We start from the raw sequence: 21226 nt of genomic DNA, 5'->3' as shown, positions 1-21226 counted from the left end.
CATGCGCACCCACAACATTAATGATGGATCGATAACCCTATTCGACCGCTATCAGGAAGAGGAGCTGATCTAGGCCTTTCCTGTATGATGGGAGTAGAAGCTGGGAAAGCCTAGCACACAGCCCGTCAGAGTCAATCCTTGAATAAGGCGTCTGGACATCTACTGGGATTGGCGGGCCACGAGGAAGTCAGCCCGTGATACAGCCGAGCCCCATGATGATGCTCAACGGGCAAGAACCCCGATATCCACAGCTCTAATCAACGCAAGAACACTAGCTCCAAGAATTGTGACAGAACCTTAAAGAAAATTGCGCTTTCTTTTAACTGTATCATTAGTGTCGCATTGGGCTGCGTTCACGGTAAAAATAGGTCATGAATTATTGTGGTGAGCAGCAGTAGCATGTTGATTGATCAAATCGAACAACTCCTTGTTAGATTGACGCCTGTGCTCGGTTCAAGTGACGCTAAAATTAGGTTTGAGCTCTGTGAGACCGACGCCCCCGCTCGAATGCAACACAAGGCACCAATCAATAGACTCACTAGTTCCATAATTTGTTCAATTTACCCCAGCGTGTGCTTGGCGGGCACCCCGCGGATCCAACATTCCTCGGTTATGCCGACAGGCTTCATGAAGCAGCTCGGTGTGGGGCCGGACTATTGATCCTTCGGCTAGGATCGGTTGTGTTATACAACCGGGCTTAAGTAAGTTGACCGAATGAAGCCGGTGAGATTAATAGCGATTTGCCAAAATTAACAAAGCCTTTAAGAGCGATAAGAGCGATGCGAGAATAAAAATGCCGCGCATGTGGCGTCCAGTCAAAGCTATGATTGACTCCGATCAAGAGAACTGTCACGGCTTCGGCTTGCCGGAAGCCGCCATCATGGTAAAAGGTATGGGAGAAGAGACCGGACCGGATTCTACCGCCGTAGTTGTCCTAATGTATTGTCCACAAAGCGAAGCTCGTCGCCGAATGAACTCGAAAGCAGTAATGATATCGGGGCCAGGAATCCAGGCATTGCGTTTCAGGCTTCCAGGCTGTAGGGTTGCAGTCGTTGAGGCTTGCGGACTGCCCAGGCTTGCAGCGTTGTACAGGCCGGGCGGGCTAAGAATCCCGAAGCCAGATGCTGAATAATAGTATGCCCTAATGAGAAGTTATGTAAGGACCAACCAGTCTAAGGTAGTCTGACTTGCTCGATACCCTTTAGCCTAGCTAGCCAAGCACGTCTTCCTGTCCCTCGAGGAATAGGCGGGCCGATCCCGCAAGACGTTAATAATACAAAACAAAACAAAAAAGTTGGGAAGCACGAAAATCTCGGACTCGGGTTTCGGGGCTCCAAACCCGGTAAATGCCGGGTGGGTCGGCTTTCCACAATAGGATCCGATCGTTTATGTACCCGTCGGTCAAGGAGGCTGCAGCTTACTTGGTCTCCCGGTGTGACCCACACCCCCTTGACTGACGGGTATGAAGACGTATGGGGGTGTTCCAAAGAGGTGGGCTCTGGTGACCGAGGTCATTCGGTAGCATAAACGGTTCTGGCATGATGGGTCCGAAATTAGGCCGCCAAAGCCGAGGAGATTCGGATTACCTCTACCCAAGAGCGGAAGATGCTTAAATGGGAGGCCAAATGCAACAAGAACAGGCGTCGAAGAAAACTCCATCCGCCATTCCCCTCAACAGGCTAGCTTTCTCGCTTTAATAACATGGCTGCTCCAAAGTTGACTCCTGCCTTTAACATGTTTGTGTCTGTGTCTATACCGACAGGTATGGCACCGGGGAATGAACTGTCTTCCTTGACGGTTGTGAATGGTGCGTCTCTATTGTGATGCACTCGAGTGGAATTCTCACCAGCCGCAGGAGAGAAAGGATATATCGCGCCAGTAGACGGATCGGTCAGGTTAGAGGTAACGGGAGCGTCCGACTGGATGCTCTTGGGTCCCAACACGGCGACTGCGACCGTGGATGCTAGAGTCAGTGCGACAGGGCCCGACGGTATTAATCTGGATTTGCAATATATGGGTAAATTCACGATCACACCCAGGGTAACCAGCGTATTCACCGGCACTCCCGGAAGCGGTTTCGAATTTGGGGAAGAATACTTCTACACAATCCCGAGAATTTCGAGCCGAAGTAAGGAGTTTGGATGGGTCAACGATTCCGTATTTGTAGCTGTGGGGAGAGCGAAGTCTATCGAGGATGGTGCTGCTCTCGAGATCGGATATCAAATATTCAAGGTCGGCTAGTCGTCCGAATATGAAATATAGTCGATACTTCCTTGGGTTTTACATTTTTATTCTGTTGACGAAGTAACATGTGTTGCTCTCTATATAAAAAAATATATCTCCCACCAGCGACCCCACCAAAGGATTCCAGATGAGATGTATGGGAGTGTTGTGTAGGGGAGTGGTATTATGTTGTTCCCTAGGTTATCTACTGTACAAATACCCCTACTCAAGTACTCCTGGCCCCGTTCCTTCTATGTAGTCCGTGCCACCAATGTAGAATTAAATAACACTTATTCCAAGAGCAGCCCCTATTGCTCTTAGTTGAGAAAGCAATGAGACTCGGGAGGAGATAAAAACTCGGCTGGTCTTGTTTAGATCCTTCCACTTTGGCTCAACCGTTTCGCTTAAGACTAGTTCTAAAGAGAAAAACGGCTTTGGGACCCAGAGTTCCTGTAATGATTTGACTATTATCGCAAGTTTTGGAAGCGGGAATGTGGCGCCCAATATGAGCCTCGACTATGCTCTACTTGACGTAGTTCGAGAAAGACTAAGGGCGTCTGATGCGTTCCTAAACTCGTCTGCGCTAGAATTGATATCAACCATTCAGCTACAGCCTCGGCTGCTCAACCTCCCCGGCCTTGCGCCCTCGACTTCCCCTGCCGCCAGCGCTGCCGCCAGATCAATCAGATCAGATCTGGACCTATATCTGATCTGATTGATTGATTGATTGATATCTGATATATCATAAGTCAGGATGAAGCTATCCCCAGCTTCCAGGATCCCAGCCTGGGTTCTCACTGGCCTTGTTGCTCAAGCATAGCCCCCCTAGCGTAACACACCCTCCCCTGATCCAGTTTTTCAGCAATTGCAGTTCCTCAACGGTCGATCCAAGCAAAGGATGCCTTTGTGAGGTGACTGTAAGCTTTGCCAGACTGAATGCCCTCTCACAGTCAGTTGCCATAGCTGGAATTGCAAGGGCATCCAAGGCAAATCTGCTTAGCTGCGGGAAAGCGTTCCTATGAAAAGACATCAAAACGACCATCGCAAAGGAACTGAGCAAAAGGCATGTACCGAAGTACGTCTTTGAGGCACCCGAGATACCAGTAAGCTTACAGTTACGCCCATTCCTGACACCCAGTCTAACGCCAGAACTAGGTAACGGTCAACCACAAGAAGGTCGAGCTGCCAGTCAAACAAATTGTCTCGGGTCACACCATCAAGCCAAGTGGCACACTGCTCAATCCTCACAGCCTTGACTACTATTATCATCAATTCGCACCGGTCGAAAACCTAAGCAGAGGCATCAAGAGGACGTAGAGTTACCTGCGTTTGTTGGGCGGAGGGATTCCGGAGACGCGCCGGGTGGGAGAGCCGTAAGTCGCCATGGAAAGATCTTTCATATTCTTTTAAACCGCCTTCTGCGCTTATATAGGAATATACAAGAGCAATTAAACATAGCTGTACGCCTGAGGATTAACTGAAGCATTGTCCATACATGACCAAATCTCACTTGTGCACAGCGCATCCTTTTTCGCATCCATCTCATCTAGCCGTAAAGGTCACAGCAGAGTAATCTCAGATAGTTTGAGTGATACTTTTTTGTCTACATATACTAATAAAGCTAGAAGCTCGTGGCCCCGAACATCCGTAAAGTTCCTGGTGCAAAGCATTGCTGAAGGATCATTAGCATGCGCGGATCATCACGTCCCATCCTCAACATCCAGGTAGTACTCTCTCCCGCAAAACGACTTCCTTCTAGCCCATCATTCAGCTAGCGTAGCTGAAATTGGAGTCGTATCCTGTCGGTGTAAAAGGTGTCAGTTTAGACTGAACGAATTATAAAGTATACCAAGGCACTTCAAAGACTTGCATATGCGTGATTCGACAGTCCACCGACTCAGGATAGGACAAGACCAACTTGACGTGGCAGGCAAATGGAGAATCCAGGCTTCTACCGTTTTTAACTGACATTTCTACAGCTCCAAGGATTGAAAGCTCGGGGTCTTCTTGATCGCTCGCAAATACTTTGAGCACCCGATGTTTTCTAGATTCCACGACGGACCAGGCATTGTCTCTGCTTCTCGCAATTTCTGTTACTAGATGTGAGACAAATATGAACGTCGGAAAATAATAATGGTTGTTGTTGTTGTTGTTGTTGTTGATTAATTTCCGTCGTGAGGACATCTAGATGTCCACAGAATCACCTATGGGGCAAGACGACGTGCTAGGCTGGTGTCTACAGCTAAAGAAACCTAGGTACAGGATAGCTATGACGGCCGGAGCCGCTAGCTGATGCTTAACCCGGGGCCGGAGCTTCGGGCCCTCCGCAGTTCGACATCACGTGTAAGTCTAATATCCCTCCACGCGAGCCGAGATTGCGATCCTTCTTCCTCTTCCATCTAACAATTAAGCAGCCCTATTTGACCTATTATTTCGTGCCCGACGACTGCAATGTCATCCGATTTTTGAGGGAACCAGGGGGAAACCGCGAAAATAATAATGGAAAGCTTGAATACCTGAAACCCCTCGGAATGTTCCATTGGCCGTGACGAGGACGGCATCGTTGGTGAAAACCTCGGTAGCCATTCGGGTGCCCGCGTTTGACTCTTTGGGGTCCGCAAGAGTATAAAACTTGGTAATTAGGTCTTTCACATCTTGACCAATGCTGTCAGATAGCCATAGAGTGTTTTTGCTTGTGTAAGACATGTGGGAAGAAGTGTATGAGGTATGAGGCATCCCTTTCTCTAAGGAGACATAGACAGAGAGAAGGGGGGGGGGGGGAAGAAATAGCAAAGAGCAAAGACTTGAAAGCTACACCGATGTCGATCGATGCCCAATGGGATGGGGAGAGGGGACTACGGGCTAGCTTGGCGGGAATTTCGCGGGGCTATGTCACCGAATTTGCCTTGCATAGAGCGAGGTCGGCTTCGGGGATGCAAGACGAACGAGCACTTGTCGCCACATAGTTGTCATAAATATATTTGACCTTGCTCTTGCCCTGTACGCATTAGAGGCTGTCCGACTCTGGTCAGATTCAGGCATCAAGCACAACATCCTACACACAAACAAAGATTCAATATTGCCAACTAGAAATGGCGCTTTCTACTACGCCAGACTTCGACGCGCCTGGCGCAAAGGCACTAAGCCCCGCCTCCTTGGCCCATGTTGTGCTCCGCACGGCGAACCTGGGCCAGATGGTCGACTTTTACGTTAAGTTCCTAGGTGGCAGCATCACGTACGGCAACGACATGATATCGTTCATCACGTATGACGAGGAACACCACCGGGTCGCGCTCATTGGGATCCCAGATACGATGCCGAAGAATTCGAGCTCCTGCGGCTTGGAGCACATTGCATTCACCTTTGTTACGTTGGCTGATCTCTTATTGGCGTACCGTCAGCGCAAAGCCCGCGGCATCGTACCCGTTTGGTGCGTGAACCATGGCCCCACCACAAGTATCTACTACAAGGACCCGGATGGCAACATGCTGGAGACCCAGGTCGACAACTTTGATACGGTAGACGACGCCACTGCGTTCATGATAAGTGAAAAATTCGCAGAGAACCCTATTGGCACGGACTTCAACGCGGAGGAAATGATCGCGGCGATCAAGAATGGCGAGGACGAGAGCGACCTGAAGAAACGTCGGGAGATAGGGCCGCGGGGCATGCCAGACCTGGCAAGCATGTAAACGCAGCCAGGCGGTGGATGACGGCGTCTTTCTCCATGTACAATATTCAGAAGGACAACCCTTTACCACCACGATATGGGGCCCCGCCGTGGGTCACTATACAATTAGTCTTTGCCTTAGCGTCGGCTTCGGGCATGGGCTTGGCATTTTGGGGGAGTTTTGCTTGGATTCGGGTTCGGGCTCACGGTTCTCTGTGTGGATCTCTCGGGTTCATACTTGTACTTCGGTCAAAGCACGGGCTTGCACAGAAAGTAAGCTAACAATACATTGGACCATCGAGCAAGGCGGTGCCCTCCCTTTCATGCGTGACCGGGGTTTAATTCTGCCATCCCACGGCCCAGGAGACACCCAGCGTAATCGTGAACAGGGCCTAGACTTACCAAGAGAAAATCCGGGGGATCAAATCAGGTTTGTGGGAGGCTACAGCGCCGCATACTTCGGATACAAGACATTTTCCGTCTGGCTGGCCAGTTCTCGGCGTCTCCGTTCGTTTGAGTCAACTAATCGCTACGATAATTGCGACGTAATCACATCCAAGTCGCTACCCGCCCAGGTTTCGTAGCCGTACAGAGATAATAGGTCGAGATGCTCGGCAGCTCGTCCTCCAGCACAATCCGAACGCCGCTCATCATCCACTACGCTCCAGCCCGCAGGGTAGTCTGGTAGCTCGTCCAGCCAATTGTTCCTGTCCACATCATCAGACTCTGGCTCTGTCAACGGCTCAGCCGGGACAGATCTTCGTCCTGCACTTCGGGCCGGGTGAAGGTATCCTCTGCGTGAACCGTCTTCGATCTGGCTGATGTGACGTCGTATTGGGCCTTCTGTAGTGAGACGGCAGGTTTCACCACGCAAGCGGCAACGGTTCTGCTCTCATCCAATGGTTCTGGTAGGCATTCCCTAACTGAGAAAGTGTTGTCCATCAACAAGCCGCGAAGACTGCGCAGAAAAACTTTGTCTCCCGGGAGGCGGCCCTTGCTCAAGGCCAGGTCAATGGTAAATGCGAGCCGAAGATACCATTTTTGGTCGAGATGCGAGGATTTCTATCCAGCCTCCCATGCCTGAGAGACTTTGCTGGCCTTTGCTTCTTGATTTCTGCAAAGATATGCTGGAAGTAGTCGTCGCAAGATTGATGATCTGTTTGATTGTCTCGCTGATCCAATCCACTCCTTCATATTGGAGCTGATATGTTTCCATGGCTTCTGTGAGTACCCTGAGGCGGTGTCGCTCGAGATTTGAGTGCTCAGAATCCTCGGTCCGCTAGGAGGAGGATATCTGTACGTCAAGGACGTTCAGTATAGAGGCAAGGCTGTACAAGAGACGGCACTGATTGGGAGCTAGCGTGCAAGCTGGAGGCGGGTTAGCTTTTCTAGACACCCTGTGGTGCCCAAAACGGCGTCTTGAAGCTCGGAGCGGTTATCTTTGAGGATGAAAATATCCGACGAGCTGGCATGGCATGACATGGACCCGGCAGCTAGTTGCAATATTTCGTGGTGGCTGAGAACCACTTTGGACGAGCTATTGATGTTTGGATTTGTTAGCGTTTTTCTGTTTCTTCTTGTTCTTTCGGACAAAGTCTATCTCTAAGAAAATCTACAGAGAACTGTGTACTTACTAGTAGTACATGCGCAATAAGTTCGTATAGAGAATCACAGTGTCGTGATACACAGGCTCTTCTGGAAGCGCAAGCGACGTGCTGAACTTTGGAAGCCGCAAGCTAGCGTGCCTGTGCCCCTTGTGAAGGGCAACCTGGCAGCTGCGGATCCGGCCCCGGTCTTTGACAAGTGCTGCACCTCGGCTTAGACTTTCCTCGATTGGAAAGGCAAGATCTAGTATGTCGGTGAGCACGACGCGCAGCTCGACTAACAAGTCGAGGATGTCGGCCAAATAGATATTGGTTTCAGGACTATGCACTGTGCTCCAATGTATCTCGTCCGCGAGGTCGGTATTGCAAAGCCTAGGGTTACCAACGAAGTCAAACTGGTCACCCGTGATCTGTATACCACGGCGCATTCCCAGGCCGAAGATGCGGTCGCGAATAATGCAGCACCACCAGAGCCTTTTGAGGACAAAATATTCATCCGAGTCGATGTCAAAGGTCTTGTAATAGTGGGCTTCAGCATCCTTGGTGTACTGAATTGCGATGGACAGCCATGGAACACTTGGCTTGAGTGGAATGTTGTAACAAAGCAGCGACTACAAGGCAAGAAAAAGTGCAGCCTGTGACTTGGCTATGGGCGAGGACTCGGTATCGAGGTCCAAGAGTAGCGTTGCACGACGATAAAAGATAGCGCATGCCTTCTGTGTTGTATGTAGCCCAAGAGTGCTGAGCATTGTTTCGGGAACAAACTTTGAAGAGGTCAGCGAATAGATATGCCACGTCGACGAAGTTTTTCGAGCTTACATTACAGCATAAGAAGAGCATGGCCTGAAATACAAGCAGCGATATTTTTCTTCCAGGCGCGCGTGGATTTGAATGCTGAAAGTACATGTCCCAAAAGTCTCCCTCGTTGAGTGCAGGAAGCAGGGGATGCATGTGGAGAAAATACTGGCGAGTAAATTTATCGAGAATAGGACGACTCGGGACATATAAGCAGCCCTGTAGCTCGAGGAATTGGAAGTCTTGGGCGGGAACCGAGGAGAGATTACCGAGCGTGATGAACGGGAAGTATGAGTATGCGATGTAGGACGATGGAGATAAAAGGCCATTCTGGTTCCAAGGTACCTGGGCAGGTCTTTGGCACTCTGCCATGAGGCTCACTGATGGGAATTCAATATTCCATTGGTCTACTGTGGCATTCTGGCATTTGTCGTCCGGTTGAGCGTCATGCACGGGTGTTGGGTCTGTGTCTTGGCTTGTCCGATGGGCAAGAATACTACCAGCGGCAGTAGATGACTGGACAATCTCAACCGGTAGATAACTCTCGACGTTGGGAGGCTGGTTCAAGCTCTTGAGTGTCGCAAAATCTCCTTCGAGCTCTGGAGGGGATCTCGTCGGCGTGGTGCAGAGACGGATTGCATTCTTGCTCTAGTTCCCATAGTCGCTCAAGTCCTCATTCTCGGTTCTCCTGCCAATGTCGCCATTACTGTGCTCACAATCCGGAGATTCTGGCTGGTGTCGGTGTGAGGGAAGAGTATCGTCCACATTCATGTGTTCCCCAGTCTTCTTGTTTTGCCAACTACCTCGTGGTTATTAACAATGACCAACAGAGGTATATGCATCAATGCCTGGATATGTGACTTACTACCGCTTGGCCCTTCTTGACCAAGTCACTTTGCATGCGTCGCCATCGAGATGGCAGTTTATGCATGGACAGCCACGGAGGGCAACGTCGCATCTAACCTTGCGTCCACGACATCGTAAGCAGGCGTGAGCAGCGCGCTTGTAGTTCCTCTTAGGCGCCGGCTGGGGCGCCGGTTTTGCCGCGGATGATGCAATAACCGTGCTCATGAGTGTGGCTGAACTCTGACTGAGAGCTACCAAGCCTGGGCCACAAATTCAGGGGCAGAATGAATTGGAGTACGATGGGTGGTTAGCTATTCTGCAATGCCACAGTCAGGGATTGTTGTTAATATCGTCGATTGTGGACGGCAAACGTGGTTCTCGTTATATGGGAAGCCAACCCGGAATCCGCTCCCCAGGCATCTACTACCAATCCAATGTTAGGCGAGCGGAAGCGCCGGTCTGAACTGCAACTTTGAGCTCAATCCATTCACAATTCTGCCCATTTCAGCTTATGGAGCTGTACAGAGCAGCGAGCAGACAATTGTAACTACCGACATACGACACGAAAAGGGCCCAAGCACGCGCGCGCTGTACAAAACTCTCCCCAGGGTTCTAATTTTTACAAAGGCTGGCCTAGCCTACACTTAGGCTGCACCTGGGGTGCAAATAGCGCTCACCGAGCGAGCCCGAGCGAGCCCGAAGCCGAAGCCGGCCTATGACAAGCAACGCAACTCAGAACCATGTCCGTAGTACGTATGTAGTATGTAGGTAAACACAAGCTGAAGCCGAGTAACTTGGATCATACCACACTGAGTCCGGACCCATATTGACCCTAACACTCATTCGTTGAAGCGGGCGGACGAGCGTGTAAATACCCTTGAGACCCCGGGTCTTGAAATTCGTGGACATTCAGTTCGTCCATCTCGAGTTCATTGTCTCATCTTCTCTCTCACCACTAAGCGTGATAGACTTCTGCAGCTTGGGACACGAAGCATTTTCACGTTCTCCTTCGCCTTCCGCTTCCCTCTTCAGCAACCCCTGAGAATCCCCGCTATTGGAAAGTACTGCCTCATAATGGCTCCTTTTACAAGTCTTTTCCGCTTTCGAGATGAGCAGGGAGTCATTCAGTATGGTGAGGCTGGGGCAGCTGAGACACATACTAAAGAGACCCTCACCGGCCGCCTTGTTCCCATCTTCAGGGGCAACAATCCTTGGGATGATGATTTTGTCTTGACGGAGAAACAGTGTAGAGTTTCAGAGGTAGGCATAAAGCCAATTCATACTATTAAATTTCTGTTGGCAATCCTCACTAAGACGGGTCGGAAATCAGGTTCTTTGTCCACTACCGCACACACCAATCTTCCTTTGTGTTGGTCTAAACTACAAGCAACACGCAGATGAAGCCAAGGTACAATTATTCCAATGTACAGCGTTTTCCAACATCAGAACGCTGACTAGCCAGATGTCCTATGGAAACCATCCGATCATTTTCACCAAACCTGCAGGTAATGTTCACCCCCTTCACGAAAGGGACACGGCCGGAGACTCACCCACACTTGGCAGATGCACTTGCGGGACCCTTCGAGGATATTCCAGTTCATCCAGAATGTTTTTCAATGGATTACGAGGTACCAAGCTCCCTCCCTGTCTGTATTATAAGAACAGTTACTGCTGGTCTAGATGCCGCTGGCTAACCCTTTCGTCATGTAGGCAGAACTGTGCGTCGTCCTTAGCAAGGACTGCAAAAATCTGAAAGCGTTAGATGACGTATCTGACTATATTCTGGGATACACCGCTGGAAACGATGTCTCGTCCCGGTATTGGCAGATGCCTGAGCGCTCAGGGAATCAGCACGGCAGTGCTAAGTCATTTGACAAGTTCGCGCCAATCGGACCGGTCATCACCTCGACTAGTACTATTCCGGATCCGGGACAGCTTCGGATGGAATGTTTCGTCAATGGGGAAAAGAGACAGTCAACCCATGTTGATGACCTCATTTTCGGCATTCCCCAAATACTCCAGCATCTAAGCCGGGGCACGACATTGCGCAAGGGCACGGTTATTATGACAGGAACTCCAAGCGGTGTCGCGGCCTTCATGAAACCGCCGGCGTGGCTGCAAGATGGAGACGTGGTGGAAGTTAGTATCGACAAGATTGGTTCTATTAAAAATCGCGTTATATTTGAGAAGGAATCCTGACGTCAGCCATGCGAGATGATTGCAGTATTACACTTGAAACTTGTTGAATAAAGTTTACATGCAGGCTTCCTCGAGATCGGTAGATGACTAAAATACATAACTACACTATAGCATGGGCCTCTATTTTGTTCACCGATCCCCTTTTGACTGTCGTTCTATCCCGGACACTAGAGAAAAATGAAGACAGTGTATTCTCAGCTCGCACGGTGTGGCCCCTTACACTGGGAAAAGTTACATCGCAGTCATAAAAGTCAAATGTAACAGGAGGGATCGGTCCGGCAAGCGGCCCGCCAAAGGAAGCCTGGAGGAACTGTTCTAGCGTAATTAAGCTGGTGAAGAAGGGTTGCTTCTAGGTACAGTAAAGACCGCGACGAATGTCACCAATTCAGTGTTGAATACTTTTTCGCACGGACGATATTATGGTGTCAACATTGTTGGCACGTGAGTCTCCACTCAAGGATCGGCAAGTGGTTAACTTAGCTGGTTGGCTCGCTTGCCTGGAAAATTGTTCCTCCGCTCATTCCTGGACAGCATCCAAGTACAGGAGAGGCAAACCGGTCACGGTTTGCGCAAAGGAGCCTTGAGGAACGAAGTTGGCTATGGCCAAATTCCCTTTCCTTCATCGACTCTGATCACACCTTCCAGGTTCGAATCTTGCGTGTTGCGAAAGTGTTTGCAGTAGGTAGCGTCGTGGTGGGAGGTGCTTGCTTTGTCAATCGGCACATGATGTGGCTCGGACTCCTACACTAGAATGTTTTGCATTCCGAGCTATGAATAGTTGAGATGGCGGAGATCACTGGAAGCCATCCTGGACGAGCAGGTGGGGTGTATGGAGACTTTGGCCTATTAGGTTTGTGGAAAAAAAGAAGGGGATTAGGCGATGTATGGGATGCAAAGCTATAGGGTACTGTAAGAAAGAGCATCCAAAGCCGGACTGGATGGTAGAGAGTGGCCGCCATGATCGTATCAAAGACAGGTGTAGGTGCAGGCAGATAAGTTGCTGATGCGAGGGGTCTCATGAAGGACGAGGTAGGGGGCTGAGTCCCGCTACGGCTTGGTTCGGGCTCGTCAACAGTTTCCGGTGAGCTCGAGCTGCCGGCAGAAGGATATGTTCCCAAGGATGGGATAGTGGTCGGGGACGTCGGCGGCTAGCGCGGTCTCTTTACAGGCGGTGTGTAATAGACACCTGACGTTAGTCGCTTCGGCGTCGGTAAGGTAGAGAGGTAGTGGTACTGCGTAGATGGTGTAGAGATGACGGATGGTATTGATGCGCTCGGGGTCGAAGCTGGAGTCACGGTTGCAGCGGGAAGAGGAGTCGATGGGGCAGCAGGTCTGCGCGCGGTGAATTTGGCCTTGATCTCCTCGAACGGCATATAACCGGAAGATGATGAACGGATCGCTGATGTTGCAGCACCCGGCGGCGGCATTGGTGAGCCAGACCTGGAAACTCTCTTGTCGAGGAAGTTCTAGGAGTCTGGAATAACGATGAAGATGTAGTCCTACTTAAGGGTCGGCGGCTGCACTATAAGATAATAGCCAAGCAGGCCGGCCACCTTATCGATACAGGTCAGCAAAATATTGCTCTGGAACTGGGTATCTTGCCTCTTAGCTATCTTCTTATAAAGCAAGGCCTACGGATTTGTATGGATAGGGAAGATAATAAAAATCTAGAAGGGATAGAAGCCTCTGTATAGTATTTTATTAGGATTTCTAAAAGTAAGAAATATAGTTAGCTGGATAAAGCTGCAGCACTTAAGTTGGATATTATTTAGGGCGGGTACAGATTTCTTATATAGAAGGGCAGGGCCTGGGCCTATAATAGAGCTAGTAAAACTGATAATTAGGGATAAAAGAGGAAACTGATCGGTTATAAATAGGCTCTGAGGTAATATTCTACAGGCAAAGAGGTTAGTAAAAATTGGAAGAGTAGTAGAAAGAGGACAGAATGAATATAATATACAGCTGATAGCCTTAATTGCGTACTATAAGAGCCGGGATAGTATATACAAAAAGACTGCTATTTACAGACTCCTCTAGGCCATCTTAATACTTAATATCCCAGATTAGCACACATAGGTAAATATAACCAGCTATTAAAAACCACTAGTTAAGCCAGTCCTTGAGAATAATCTGCTGATTGTATATAGATAAGTTAAGGCTGAAGAAGATAGAGGGAGACGGATCAGCAGGATCGGTATACAGGGGTGAGTAATCCAAAGCTGTAAGCTATAGAGGGGTCAGGAGGATAACCCTCGCAATAGTCTCTGCATTCAGGCCCTTGACACAATACAAGTCTGAAGAGGCAAATCTCAAAGGGCAGCCGGGTTGGACGAAGAACGTTATGGACATATCGCCGCCGGCGCTCCTCTGGCTTGCCAGCGGCTTGCGAGCATGCGGCGGTCCATGGGTCGAGGTAATAGATGCAGCTATTATGGAAGATACTGGCGGCTATTTATATATTTGCCTTGCCAGGCATCGAGAGAGGTGGGTTGGAATGTCGATAGGTACGAGGAGAAGATAAGAGTCGGCGTTGGTTAAAATTTAGGGGAAAAGAATATAAGAGAAGACGGGGATGACTGACGATGTCGGTACAGCAGGTAGCAGTTAAAGTAAAGTTAAGTTGTAGTCGGTCGTTGAGAAGAAGGGTGAAATAAGGGGGAAAATTCATCTAGCAGCAGAGGGGAAATAGAAATCAATATAGCGAGGATAAAAGAAGGCTTATATATTATAATTTTCTAATAGATCTGGATTATTGGAAAAAAAGCTCTTGATTTTTCTATCTAGTGAGTAAAGAAGGGTCAGTTTCTTATATATAATATAAATTAAGCCTCTAGAGTTGTTATATTAAAGAAATTGCTTTTTAGGAGACATAGATAACACTAACCTCTGACTGAAAGCCCGGACTTGTAGATTGCCGGCTTAAACAGCCTGTATAAATAGCTGGAAGACCTTCCTAGAGAGAGGAGCAGATAGAAAAGGCTGGGTCTAAAAGATAGATATAATAGTTTGTCTTAGATCAGAAGGTAGGTGGGTCAGGCATAACAGAAGCAAGAAGAAATAGAGGTTTAAATGCTAATAGAGGAGGATAGAGTAAAATACAGCGCATATATTCGTAGCGGGACAATAGGACACAAGCAGAGAGCATCAGATTCAGGCAATTGTAAGGTCACAGCAGGTAAGGGGCCCCTTCTCACCTCGCTAAAAGAATTGGAATTAGAAGAGCAGGGAACGCAATAATGGAACATAATACAGACCGAAAGAACGGGTTTCTCACGCCTATAGAGCCCTGCGGGGTTAACGTTCGCAGCTTGGATGATAATACAGACCAGAGGCATTATATCGGATCAGGCGATGCAGCTAAGGATAATGAGAGGCAACAGGAGCCTCACATAGTAATAGCTACCTCAGCGCCGACACTTCAGCCTATTTTGCCAAAGGGAGCGCGGAGGATAGGTAAAGATAAAAAAGGAGGAGCAGTAGCAGGATTAAGGAATCGCCGCAAGGAGTGGTCCAACGGACACAAACAGCAGGTCATACCCGGTCTCGTCCGTCGCACCAGGATCAGGCGGGGTCATTCAACGGCAAGGACTGAGGAGGACGTGATAGAAGACATAATAGAAAACATAACGGCAGCGTCGACCAAACCAGGGCTCCGCTGCAGCCAACCCAGCCAAATGCAACCACAGGGTTCCCCGAAACTGGCGAGCTGGTTTACCCAAGCCCCGGGCCAACTTAACAAACCCAAGAAGGGAAGGCACCTATAGAGCCTCGTAGTAGTAGCGTGCGGAATAGCGACGAAGCAGCAGACGAAGGGGGAGATAGGAAGCATCCCAAGCGTCGCCTCGGAAGGCCAAGAACCCGAACTCAAGCCTTCATCGCCGGAGGAGTCGCCCTGCGGGCCATACAACTCAGGAAGATACAGCACAAGCAAGAGGATATACATACGAAGGAGACATTACGTCCAGGAGGTGGCCGTGGGGCACTCAGTCCGGGGAGAGTAAGCCTGCATCGCGGGCCAGCTAATACCCCCCCAGCACCATTTAGGTCTAGGAGGCGCGGATTGAGAAGGGCAGGGAGCATACGGCAATCTGTACGGCCGGGAGGAGCGCAAGAATAGCACACTTGGAGAGACATCGCCCCGGCGACGTCACTACCGGTACGGGAGATCCTGGCAGAGTCAGTACCCGTTCCAGAGTTAGAGATAACATCGACCTCGAATGCGTGCCGGCGAAGGAGGAGGACGGACCAGGTCGCCAGAGAAGGGCCGCCGGCGAAACGGATTCGCTCGGGCGTCCGCAAGGAAAGAACGGAAGAGGAGAGGATAGAGGATCTTACCAGCGTATTGCGCTATCTAGATGAAGAATTCGCCGAGAAGAAACGGCTGTCCCACAACAGGGAATAGTGCACGCCCATCCCGCACGAGAGGAAGGTGTCCACAGTGCAGTCGTTCTACAAGGCTTTTCACGACATTGCAAGCTTCGAAATCGATCGATCAGAGCTGCCAGTCGATCGATATCGATCGATTACAAGTCCTGATCGATCGATTTGATCGTCGATCAGGTGGATTGATTGATTGATTCATTCATTCATTTCCGTCCTGAAGGTCAAAGACCCACACGATCCCCTTCTGGGGCAAAAGGACGTGCTAGGCTAGTTACATACATGATTTATGGTTGTCTCAGAGTCCTCGGCGTCCTCCACCACTGTGCAACTATCTAGCAATTCTGCGGCTCTAGGGGCCTATTGCGGTTCGGGCCCGGCCCCCGTCCGCGGGGGCTAGGGGCTGTACATAAGGAGTGTATAGTGTGTGTGTTGTCAGCAGCTAAAAGAGCTGTGTGTATATAGGGAAAGTGCTGGGGTTATAAGCTGGGTTGAGATCTTCCTTCTGTGACTGTAAAAGTGACGTCATCTGCCAGGGTGTGTAATCAAGCTAACTGCAGGTCAGGGTCTCTTAATCTTATCATCTTCTGATCTTGCGATTAGGTCTGCTTGCGGCAGCCGGACCTTGGAAGTGTCGAGTTGCAAGCTGCTGACTCGGCCTTGTAGGGCAGGCATCTCTCTTCAGCCAGCTGTTTGGTTAGTATACTAAAGGTTAGTTCTAGCTAGCAGCTAGGCCTAGGCCTGGTTGCAATAAAACTATGGGTAAGAGAGAAAGGGAAAGGGGGAAAAGGGGATATAGGAGAGGGGGGGCAGTGTGTTCTGCCTAGTTAGTCGGGCTAGATTGGCGGGGGGCCCAGGTAGGCGATCTTTGTATCGGGCAGACCTGATTGAAGAAGTCGATATCTTCAACCAGCTGTATAAATTCTCCAAAGCCGCTGCCAATAGCCTGTCTAATAGCTTCAGGGCATTTGGAGGCAGCCGTCTTCTCTTGTTGGGCGATATCTTCCGGCAATAGAAGATATGCGTGGGTGACTTCCTTCTACCACAGGAGCAGTCGTCAGTCGAGTCAGTGTGGTTGAACCTTTCGTGATAGGCCGCAAAGTGAACCTTTCGTGATAGGCCGCAAAGTCTCCATGTTGTGATCTAGCTGCTAGTAGATGGCGTAGGAGCTTCCGTGGGACTGAGAGCTCGTCTGGGCATTTGGGCTTGGCTTCGAGCCCAAGAGGTTGGTAGCTGGCTGGCTGCTTGTCTTGCCACCAGGCTTGGAAAGCCGAGCCCATCCAGGCACGGGCTTGTCGTCTGACATAGGCCAGTGTGGGCTGGGAATTGGGTAGGTCAGGGAGGCTGCAGCCCTGTTTGGAAAGGCGGTCAGCTCTTTCGTTCCCTTCAATCCCCTGATGCCCAGGGCACCAGCGGACCTCGACTCTGCCTCGAGTCTTAGCGATCGATTGGAACTGTAGGAAGGTTGCTTGTGAGCTGTCTGACGGGCTGCCTAGCAGCCCAGAGGCTACTGATGCACTGTCTAGGCAGATGTGTATGATTGAGTGGCTGTCAATTGAAGTGGCTTCGGTCAGGCCGGCTAGGGCACCTTCCGCCTCGGCGTCGAAGACTTCGGCTAGCCCAAGGCGGCCGCAGCCTTCTCTGATGACCCGGCCGTGGGTGTAGATTGCGTAGCCGTATCCGGTGTTCCGATTTGGCTGTTGTGATCCGTCTGTGAAGACGATGATCTCTTCGGCTGCTACCGACTGCATCCAGGTTCGGAACTCAGCTGCTGCTTGTTCCTTGGGAATTGTGGCTAGAGGTGTAGCAGGGGGCAATGGGGGCAAGAGGGTCGGTCTAGGTGCCTTTGGAAGTAGGGCAGCTGTTCTTTGTAGTCGAGTTATCAGCTGGGGCTGATTTGATCTTGCTGCGAGTGGATGTAACAGATCGAGACGTTGGAGCCGAGCTGCAGAGCGATATCTGTAGGCTTCAAGTGGGATTGCTGCTGGTGGGATACCGCTCTCGCGATATATGCAGGAATTTGGGGTAGTCTTCCAGATAGGCAGGATGCTTCGAATAGCACCTCTCAGTACCTTATCTAATCTGTTGATCAGATATTGTTGTTTTATCGCTGGGCCGTCTACTTGTAGGCCTCGGTACCAGGTCTCGGCTCCATATAGAAGAACTGGTTTAACACAAGCTTTGACAGCCCTTCTAACAGACGCAGGAGGGGGGGCCACACTTGTATTAGCTAGGCTTCGGAGGAGGTTGCCTACTGTTGCTGCCTTATTGGACCACTTATCAATATGGATACGAAAGGTCAGCTTCCGATCCAGCCAGATGCCCAGCCATCTTATTGCTTTCGCAGATAGAATTCTGATTCCATTGTGTGTAATAGAGGGCATTGCGTTATCTCTCCGTCGCGAGAAGTGCATAACTTCTGTCTTAGCTGGGTCGAATGTAATACTGTTCTCTTGGCCCCAGCTGATTAGGCGTTGGATGTCGTGATTGGCTAGGGTTGCTGTGTCTTTGAGGGACCGGCCGGTTCGGAGGGTGCCGACGTCATCAGCGTAGCCGTATCGGCAGGGGGGCTGAGAGACCCCCTGTTTGATGCTCGGGTGGATAGGCTGTTGGTCTAGCCGGAAGATCGGCTCCGTGTATAATAGAAATAGAATCGGCGAGGCAGGCGACCCCTGTGGCAGCCCGCATTGCAAGGGAGATGTTGCTGTTGTTCTATCTTGTAGCCGGACTCGGGCTGAGCGGTTGCTCATAAAGGATTCAACCCATCGGACTAAGTAGTCAGGCCAGCCTTGATGCAGGAGGCGTTGGACAAGCCGGCCTCTCAGGACTGTGTCAAAGGCGCCCTGGATATCCATCGTAACCAGTGTAGCTACCTTTCCCTTAGATAGGGCTAGCTCGATGTCGTGGACTAAGGCAGTGACTAGATCAACTGCTGATCTCTTTGGTAGGGCTCCAGCTTGTAGAGGATGAAGGACCTGGTGCCTGAGGGCTGGAGACGCTAGTCTCTTTGCTACCAGTCGCTCAAGCCCTTTGCCGAGGCATGATAGAAGAGATATCGGTCTCCAATCTCGGGCAGATGTGAGATCTCTCTTTCCGGGCTTTGCGATCATTACTACCTCAGCATCCTTGAAGATAAGGGGGTGGTGGCCTATTTCGAGACATCGTTGGAAGAGCCGGCGAAGGGGTTCACAGATGCTATTCCAGCAAGCCTTGAGTAGGCTGACTGTTATGTTGTCGACACCGGGTGCAGTATTTCCCGTCCCAATAGTAGCTGCTTGAGCCTCTTCCAGTGAGACCTCTGTTAGGAAGGGGTTGTGGTTGGTTTGGCTAGGGGCCTCGTTCCAGGCGTCTTGTATGTCATCAGCGGAGTCTCGCCTCTCGAGGGCAGCTTGGCGCAGGGCGTTGGCTTTCTCTTCCTGTGTCGTATAGACCTGTCCGTCTATCTTCAGTAGCGGCGGCTGGAAGGGTCCGGGGGACCGAGGCCATCGCGTAATCTTAAAGATATCATTTTGGCCCTCTGCATTGTCTACCAATCGTCTCCAATAGTCCCTCTTTGCCTTCCGGACTGTTCGTTGGAAGTCCTTCCGGGCCTCCTTCAGCCAGTGGTCACCTGGGCGAGTTGCGCATCTCTTTGCTGCTCTGTAGAGCGTATGTTGTTGATAGCACTCTTCTGTCCACCAAGGGGCTCTGGGGGCTCTAGGGGCTAGCCTCTCAGCCGGCTGACTGATGGTTGTAGTAGCAGTCTGTAGAAGGTTGACTAAGGCAGCAGCTAGGATATCCAGCTGGTTAGGTGTGTCAGCTAGGGTAGGAAGGCTGCTGACTCCTTGTTCAACTAGGTTGGCAAACCTCTGCAGGTTGTGTTCTCCTGTTATCCTGATCTTTGTAGGGCTTGGTAGTCGAGCAAGCCGAGTTGTTAGAAGGGTAATGCTGATAGTAGAGTGGTCTGAGCTAGTTGAGAGATGGTCTTCGATAGTAGCTTCCGCTAGCTGAATATTTGAGAAAGCTAGGTCGATTGTGTTGCCACGGCTGTTTGTAGGGATGTCAGGAGGGCTAGCTAATTGCAGGTCATGCTGTTGAGCCCATCTTGATATTAGGTGTCCCTTGCCTTTGCCTCGGCCGGCCTGCCAGGTTGGATGTGAGGCATTGAAGTCACCAGCTATTAAGGAGCTAGCCGGAGGGGTCCAGTTTAGAAGAAGATCAAGAGCTCTGTCGTAAGACGGCCGTCGATAGATATTGACGATCGTTATCCCTTCAACTTGGAGCCAGAGGATGTCTCGGGTGCTCGCTATAGCTAGTTGATTGGTAGCTAAGTTGCTGCGTTTTGAGACATAGGATATAACCCTAGGTCGGGTCTTCTTGCCAGTCCAGGAGGTGACTGGTGAATAGGTATTAAAGGCTGGGTGTGTTTTTGTTAGACAGCGGCTTTCCTTAACAGCAGTCCAGGGCTCTTGAAGGAGGACTAGGCCAAAGCCATTGCTATCTGCAAGGGCTAGTGCGGTGTCATGGGCAGCAGCCCCTCTTCCGACATTGGCTTGGAAGATCCGCAGGGGGGAGCTGTGGCTCCCTGCTCGGCCGGGCCGGGCTTGTTGCATTAAGAGGTGATATGGATAGCTGTCGAGCCCTCTAGCCGTCTCTTCTTGAGTGACTGGAGCGATAGGGCAGGGATTACTTCCCCAGTCCTTCTAGCTAGAACAGCTAGCGTTGGGGACAAGGGGATAGTAAGAGAGCGCGTCGAGGGACTAGGTGTTGTACGGGCTTGAGAGTCTTGGCGGGCTTGATTGCGTTGGTTATTCAATCGCAGCTTCTGATATTCCTTCCTAGTTATCCTAACCAGGCGGCCGTGTTCCCGTTTGGGTCGAGCAAGGCATTTTGGGTCGTCTGCCGTATGAGGGGCTAGGCAGTTGGCACACGGTTGGTCGTGGTCGCAGGTTGTGTCGCTATGGGCAGCTTGTCCGCAGAGCCAGCATCGGGCTGTTCGAGTACAGTACCTCCGAGGATGGTATCCCCAGCAGTTATCGCATTGCGTTGGCGGGTTCTTCTTGGTAACAAGCTGCGCCGGTTGGCTAATGCCAAAGAGTGTGAATCGGGTTCTGAGGGGTCTGAGGAAAGAGATCAGGACTGTAATAAGATGGTCCTCTGGTTGCGTGTGCTGTGATAAGCGCCAGCTGGTTGGTTCGTAACCTGTTTGGATCTTGGCTTCGTCTTCGATGAGGGCTTCTAGCTCAATTGGCTGCCCTAGGTGGTCTTGAATGGTCCGAGGGCAGCCTTTCACTACATAGGTGTGCCATTTCTGAGAGATCTCTATCTTCTCGGCTCCAAGTAGGGCGGTCAATCGGGGCTCAGCTTCCAGTATCTTTGCATGGGTTATAAGATCAGCAGGGCGGACAGCCCAGCCAGTCTTAACTAGCCAAGCTTGTGGGACTATCTTGGCAGGGAGGTCTAGGGCTTGTGCAATCATGAGCCTGATAGTCATAGGGGACTTCGTCCAGGCAGGGGAGCATTCATCTAG

General features: G+C 50.6%; 9 protein-coding genes across 9 annotated transcripts; 5 read left to right on the top strand and 4 right to left on the bottom strand.

Annotated features, from left to right (window-relative positions):
- Window positions 1-696: 696 nt before the first annotated feature.
- Window positions 697-1282, bottom strand: BGZ61DRAFT_469748 (uncharacterized protein; the record flags this gene model as incomplete). The annotated part of the gene is made up of 2 exons (XM_046247996.1): window positions 955-1282; window positions 697-890 (listed from the first exon to the last, which is right to left on the bottom strand). The coding sequence occupies exons 1-2, from the start codon at window positions 1014-1016 to the stop codon at window positions 698-700; spliced, it is 255 nt and encodes an 84-aa protein (XP_046093108.1). The 5' UTR covers window positions 1017-1282.
- Window positions 1283-1648: 366 nt separating this feature from the next.
- On the top strand, window positions 1649-2402 carry BGZ61DRAFT_469747 (uncharacterized protein). Its single transcript, XM_046247995.1, has 2 exons — window positions 1649-1807; window positions 1856-2402. Exons 1-2 carry the CDS (start codon window positions 1702-1704, stop codon window positions 2239-2241), a joined length of 492 nt encoding a protein of 163 aa, XP_046093107.1. The 5' UTR covers window positions 1649-1701; the 3' UTR covers window positions 2242-2402.
- An 885-nt stretch (window positions 2403-3287) lies between these two features.
- Window positions 3288-3489, top strand: BGZ61DRAFT_322564 (uncharacterized protein; the record flags this gene model as incomplete). The annotated part of the gene is made up of 2 exons (XM_046238956.1): window positions 3288-3326; window positions 3379-3489. Coding segments are annotated over 2 exons (150 nt in total), but the record flags the coding sequence as incomplete, so codon positions are not given.
- Window positions 3490-4059: 570 nt separating this feature from the next.
- BGZ61DRAFT_376428 (uncharacterized protein) lies at window positions 4060-4929 on the bottom strand (the record flags this gene model as incomplete). Its single annotated transcript, XM_046242500.1, has 2 exons — window positions 4060-4313; window positions 4740-4929. The coding sequence occupies 2 exons, from the start codon at window positions 4927-4929 to the stop codon at window positions 4060-4062; spliced, it is 444 nt and encodes a 147-aa protein (XP_046093105.1).
- Window positions 4930-5315: 386 nt separating this feature from the next.
- BGZ61DRAFT_542418 (Glyoxalase/Bleomycin resistance protein/Dihydroxybiphenyl dioxygenase) lies at window positions 5316-5915 on the top strand (the record flags this gene model as incomplete). The annotated part of the gene is made up of 1 exon (XM_046255190.1): window positions 5316-5915. One exon carries the CDS (start codon window positions 5316-5318, stop codon window positions 5913-5915), a length of 600 nt encoding a protein of 199 aa, XP_046093104.1.
- A 1334-nt stretch (window positions 5916-7249) lies between these two features.
- On the bottom strand, window positions 7250-9059 carry BGZ61DRAFT_542417 (uncharacterized protein; the record flags this gene model as incomplete). Its single annotated transcript, XM_046255189.1, has 5 exons — window positions 7250-7430; window positions 7528-8073; window positions 8140-8261; window positions 8317-8940; window positions 9009-9059. 5 exons carry the CDS (start codon window positions 9057-9059, stop codon window positions 7250-7252), a joined length of 1524 nt encoding a protein of 507 aa, XP_046093103.1.
- A 1153-nt stretch (window positions 9060-10212) lies between these two features.
- On the top strand, window positions 10213-11337 carry BGZ61DRAFT_547734 (fumarylacetoacetate hydrolase family protein; the record flags this gene model as incomplete). The annotated part of the gene is made up of 5 exons (XM_046255369.1): window positions 10213-10398; window positions 10469-10546; window positions 10601-10643; window positions 10702-10766; window positions 10849-11337. 5 exons carry the CDS (start codon window positions 10213-10215, stop codon window positions 11335-11337), a joined length of 861 nt encoding a protein of 286 aa, XP_046093102.1.
- A 468-nt stretch (window positions 11338-11805) lies between these two features.
- BGZ61DRAFT_469745 (uncharacterized protein) lies at window positions 11806-12559 on the bottom strand. The gene has a single exon (XM_046247994.1). It carries the CDS (start codon window positions 12354-12356, stop codon window positions 12084-12086), a length of 273 nt encoding a protein of 90 aa, XP_046093101.1. The 5' UTR covers window positions 12357-12559; the 3' UTR covers window positions 11806-12083.
- A 2014-nt stretch (window positions 12560-14573) lies between these two features.
- Window positions 14574-15696, top strand: BGZ61DRAFT_488071 (uncharacterized protein; the record flags this gene model as incomplete). Its single annotated transcript, XM_046250067.1, has 3 exons — window positions 14574-15046; window positions 15112-15334; window positions 15388-15696. The coding sequence occupies 3 exons, from the start codon at window positions 14574-14576 to the stop codon at window positions 15694-15696; spliced, it is 1005 nt and encodes a 334-aa protein (XP_046093100.1).
- Between the last annotated feature and the right edge of the window lie 5530 nt (window positions 15697-21226).

The sequence above is a fragment of the Ilyonectria robusta genome (assembly GCF_021365365.1).
Source record: "Ilyonectria robusta strain PMI_751 chromosome Unknown BGZ61scaffold_126, whole genome shotgun sequence".
Taxonomy (NCBI): Eukaryota; Fungi; Ascomycota; class Sordariomycetes; order Hypocreales; family Nectriaceae; genus Ilyonectria; species Ilyonectria robusta.
The sequence above is the reverse complement of the archived record's forward strand: the minus strand, read 5'-3'. Positions and strand labels throughout refer to the sequence as shown.

Excerpts from the sequence above, each read along its gene's own strand:
- BGZ61DRAFT_469747 (XM_046247995.1), top strand. The coding sequence starts at position 1,702 with ATGGCTGCTCCAAAGTTGACTCCTGCCTTTAACATGTTTGTGTCTGTG. Across the intron at positions 1,808-1,855 it reads TTCCTTGACGGTTGTGAATG|GAGAGAAAGGATATATCGCG; the intron begins GTGCGTCTCTAT and ends CACCAGCCGCAG.
- BGZ61DRAFT_469745 (XM_046247994.1), bottom strand. The coding sequence starts at position 12,356 with ATGAGACCCCTCGCATCAGCAACTTATCTGCCTGCACCTACACCTGTC.